Source organism: Penaeus monodon, chromosome 2, assembly GCF_015228065.2.
Source record: "Penaeus monodon isolate SGIC_2016 chromosome 2, NSTDA_Pmon_1, whole genome shotgun sequence".
NCBI classification, from domain to species: domain Eukaryota; kingdom Metazoa; phylum Arthropoda; class Malacostraca; order Decapoda; family Penaeidae; genus Penaeus; species Penaeus monodon.
Window position 1 is genome coordinate 35,752,853 of NC_051387.1, and position 5,000 is coordinate 35,757,852.

The 5,000-nt window shown below is 41.7% G+C and overlaps 1 protein-coding gene across 1 annotated transcript in view; it reads right to left on the bottom strand.

The window, feature by feature from the left end:
• Positions 1-2,669: 2,669 nt before the first annotated feature.
• LOC119582675 (ornithine aminotransferase, mitochondrial-like) overlaps positions 2,670-5,000 on the bottom strand; it is an 8,075-nt gene continuing 5,744 nt past the window's right edge. Inside the window, exons 4-9 of the mRNA XM_037931095.1 lie at positions 4,772-4,995; positions 4,371-4,464; positions 4,038-4,195; positions 3,834-3,926; positions 3,491-3,650; positions 2,670-3,208 (exon numbers count right to left, since the gene is read on the bottom strand). Coding sequence (XP_037787023.1) covers positions 3,048-3,208; positions 3,491-3,650; positions 3,834-3,926; positions 4,038-4,195; positions 4,371-4,464; positions 4,772-4,995 — 890 coding nt within the window. The 3' untranslated portion in view covers positions 2,670-3,047. The remainder of the gene's footprint in view (positions 3,209-3,490; positions 3,651-3,833; positions 3,927-4,037; positions 4,196-4,370; positions 4,465-4,771; positions 4,996-5,000) is intronic.

The following is a 5,000-nucleotide window of genomic DNA, read 5'->3' on the forward strand; positions in this document are numbered from 1 at the left end:
GGTGAACCCATGGCACGGGGCCTGCATACAGTCCTGACTGCCATTTGGCAGTCTGGTACCATTCCCCCTGACCTGCTGAGGGGCGTGGTCATCCCTCTCTGGAAGGGGAAAAGGGATCGTTGGGATTGTAGCAACGAACGTGGCATTACACTGCTCAGCATACCAGGCAAGGTTCTCGCCCACATTTCTTCGAAACGGATCCCCAACCACCTACTGAGCATCAGAGACCGGGGCAGTCTGGATTTACTCCTGGCAAGTCCACGATAGACCGTATACTAGCGCTTCGCGTAATTGTAAAACGCCGTCGTTTAGTTTGGTCGTGGGTTTGCTTGCAGCCTACATCGACCTCAAGAAGGCGTTTGACTCGGTGCTTCGGGAATCGCTATGGGAGATCCTGAGGGTCAGGGGAATTCCGACACAGACTATTGGCCTGATAGCAAGCCTCTATACTGGTACTGAGAGTGCTGTAAAGTGTGGTGGGGGTATGTCGAACTTCCCTGTTAATTCAGGGGTGAGGCAAGGCTGCATCCTTGCACCAACACTTTTCGACACTTGTATGGACTGGATAATGGGCAGAGCTACTAGCCAAAGTCAGTGTGGAGCAACACTAGGCAATATTAAGGTCTCTGAAACCTTGACTTTGCCGACGATGTTGCCATCCTATCTGAGTCCTTGGAGTCACTTGTGGCGGCTCTTGATGCATTTAGCAATGAGGCGAAGCCCCTAGGCCTAGAGGTCTCCTGGACCAAGACCAAGATTCAGGACTTTGGGGGCCTGTTAAGGGAACCCGTTCAGTCGATCCATGCTTGCGGCGAGGACGTTGAAGTTACAGAGAGTTTTACATACCTTGGTAGCGTAGTCCATATCTCTGGGTGTCAGACCAGGAAGTCAGTAGACGGATTGGTCTGGCATCAGGAGCCATGAACTCGATCAACAAGAGCTTTTGGAGATGTCGGTACCTATGCAGAAGGACCAAGTTGCGTGTCTTCAAGGCCTGGATACTGCCAGTTTTGCTCTATGGAAGCAAAACCTGGACGTTATCCAGTGTCTTGGAGTCTCGCCTTGATGCCTCTTGTAACAAGTCCCTTCGCCGGATCATGGGGTACAGTTGGCAGGACCGCGTGTCCAACCGGCGGTTACACCGTGAGACTGGCATGGGACCTGTTACTTGCATAATCCGAGATCGCCAACTCAGACTATATGACCATCTAGCTCGTCTCCCTGTGGACGACCCTGTTCATCACGTTGTCTGTGCGAGACAACCCTGGGTGGAGGCCTGTCGTGAGGAATTAGAGATGGGCCGTGTGCCTGCCTGGAGACTCGCCTCGAGGGATCCTCGTGGCTGGAAGCGAAGGGTGGATGCGGCCATGCGCCCCCGTCGGCGTTAGCCCCTTGATGATGATGATATATATATTTATGTATGTATGTATATATGTATATATATATATATATATATATATATATATATTATATATATATATATATATATCTATATATATATATATTTACATATACATACATATATGGATATACATACACATATACATATACCACACGCGCACACAACACCACACCACAACACACACACACACACACACACACACACACCACAACATATAATATATATATATATATATATATATATATATATATATATATATATATATATCTATTTATATATTTTATATATATATTATATATATATATATTATATATATTATATATATATATATATATGTGTGTGTGTGTGTGTGTGTGTGTGTGTGTGTGTGTGTGTTTATTCACACACAATTAGTCGATAAAGGCACTGCCCAACATGCATGTCCTTGTCGTACACTGCGTAAGAAGAAAGCTAGCTGGAGACTATCGGAATTTGGTAATATATTCATACATTTACAGAAAAAAATAATAGCTTGAATAAACAGTAAAATAAAAGTACTTACGCTTAGCATGAATTCAGCCCGATGTTATTTATAGAACTGAAGGGAAATCAAATAATTGCTTCTACCTTTATTATCTAATTCACAATATATACTTAAAGTATACTGCAAGTCTACCTTGATCTTTTCTGTTCTGGGCTTTAAACAGCAGTCTTTCTCACTTAGTTCAGAGCCTAACTGAAACGGAATATGCGAGTTATTGGCGCGTGGTGACCAGCATTTCGTCAGAAAAAAAAGATGACTATATCGACACTTCAGTATCAGGTAGAAACACTTCAAAATTAGTTCACAGCCTCATTTCTCAGTACGGACTGAAGATCCTATACCATAACACCAAAATCTTTAGTGTTAGGTCGTGTTCCGCAAAAATGAATTAATTAATGTCGGGCTTATGTTATTGCTATAAGCGTGATTATTAACTTTACTTATATCATTATTTCTATTACCATAACCACTATCATCATCATTATCATTACTATTATAATTATCATTATTATTATCATTATCATATTATTGTTATCATTACAATCATTATTATGATCATTACTATTGCTGTTATTATTATTATCGTTATAATTATCGTCAGCATCATTTCCATGTAGGCCCTGGAAAGTTTCAGAAAGACGAGTTCCCACTGACTGCCCTCAATGCAAGAAAACGCTTGTAATAAAAAAAATACTCCCTAACCAGAAACGAGAAAAAACACGTAGTGCTATACATAGATATAACTATTCATATGCAGTATTTTATTAGAATCACTTACAAATTCACATTCACAGTAATTATTAATGAGAAAAGCCATAACACATTACATTATACATGTGGCAACTCGGTCTATAAGAGCAAAATAATTTTAACAAGTTTAAAAGCAGAGTGCAGTCTATCACAAGCTTGAAAATACATACATATCCAAACGCGGCAACGGACAAACACACAGGAACAAGAAAACAACACAAGCAGACGCTCATTCACACAAGCAAACTTTCTTCAGACGTATGAAAATATTTCTGTATATATAATTTCAAAACAAAAAAAAACAAAAAAAAAACGCGTTTCTTCAATACCCCAGGTATAAAAATCAGGAAACTGGGGGAATGGAAATGAGCATTAGAAGGAGAGAATAGTTCTCTTAATGATGTCAAGGCACTCATGCAGCTGTTCCTCCGTGATGGTGAGAGGAGGCGCGAATCGGATGATATCTCCGTGCGTAGGTTTGGCCAGCAGTCCGTTTTCTTTGAGACGCAAGCAGACTTTCCACGCGTCGAAATCTGGAGGGTAATGATAGCAAAACTGTGTTATAGAAGTTGAGGGCAGTCTTCAAATGAATTGTAGGTCTAAAATGAGTGTAGGCGTTAGTTAGGGCTTGTTTTTTATGTTTTTTAGTTAAGTCTTGTTCTTGTAGGTTTTAAAGATCGTTTGTAGTCTTAGGATGAAAGTTTACATCATGTTTTTTCTTTTTTATCATCTGACAAAATGATGTTAGGGATAAATGATTTTGTAAAAGAGCTTCACACATATGATCTCATTCAATTTAAATCATCATCACTCACTTTTGTTTATGACAATGGCATCGAGAAGTCCTTTGCCGCGAACGATAGATACCACTTCCTTGGGCAATTTGGACAACTCAGAGCGCAGAATGTTGCCAAGCTTCTCGGCATTCTCGGCCAGTTTTTCTTCTTCCATCACCTCGAGGGCTGCCATGGCAACCTGGAAGAGAAAAACTTTCTGAATTCGATAAAAAACACATGTTGATACGTAAAGAAGAACAATGCTAAAATCTGACCAGATACTGATTAGCTGTATTTTGTTGAAATTATAACAAAAAATAGTAGCTCTCGCCAATCAACATCTATTGAAAATGAATTGACAGTGAAGGCCAAAGACTCTGACCTTGCATGCGAGAGGGTTGCCACCGTAAGTGGAGCCGTGTTCTCCAGGTTTGATGGTTAGCATGACTTCGTCGTTGGCTAGCACTGCCGACACCTATGGAGAGCAAATACATTAGAACTGAATTGCGCTAGTGCATATGTCCAAGAACTGGTCTAACAATGTTTCAACTTAACGATTTTATGAAGAATGTGATTCAGCTCTCACCGGGTACATTCCACCAGACAACGCCTTCCCCAGCAACAGTAAGTCGGGCTTGACCTCCTCGTGGTCCACGCACAGACGTCGTCCCGTGCGAGCCAAGCCGGTCTGGACCTCATCCGCGATCCACAGCACATTGTGGCGGTCACATATTTCTCGCACGCCTATCGGCGATAATGTGATTTCATGCTTTAGATTTGTAGGCAAAGTCACTTTTAGTATAGGCTATTAAATAAAATAGAATAAATAATGTCTCTACTCATCATATGTGTAAAGGGCCTAAAACAATGGCTATCCTCGCATGACCTTGTTAATGATGATGTAATATGCTGGACCTACCCTTGAGGTAGCCTTCCGAGGGCACCACGACACCCGCCTCTCCCTGGATGGGCTCCACCATAAACGCTGCCACATTGGGGTCCGCGAGTGCCTCCTGGAAGGTGAACATTGCTTCAAATATTTTCCTATGGAATTTACGTGTGAACAAATTTTTTTAATTTTACAAAAGAACAAGATGGAGAAGAAGCAATAAAATATTACTCTGAAGCTAAAAATATTAGATGAATATGATAGATATGATGGCCATTCTTTCTCAATTATGAATTTTTGCATAAACTGACGTGAATGTCGATTAGATTATGCAGGATTTGTGATAATGTGTAATATATGGCGAAGAAAACTGGACGAGAAGATGAAGAAATAAGAAAATGGATGGAAAGATACAGTACAATAACACTAACCTCGAGAACCTGCAGATTGTCATAAGGCACGAGGTAGAATCCGGGCATGAAAGGTCCGTAGTCACTGTACGCTGAAGGGTCGCTGGAGCTGGATACGGCTGCCAGTGTTCGGCCCCAGAAGTTGTTCTCGGCGAACAGGATTTTGGCCTTGTTCTGCGGGATGCCCTTCACTTTGTACGCCCACTTCCGAGCCAGCTTGCACGCCGTCTCCCCCGCCTCGACGCCTATG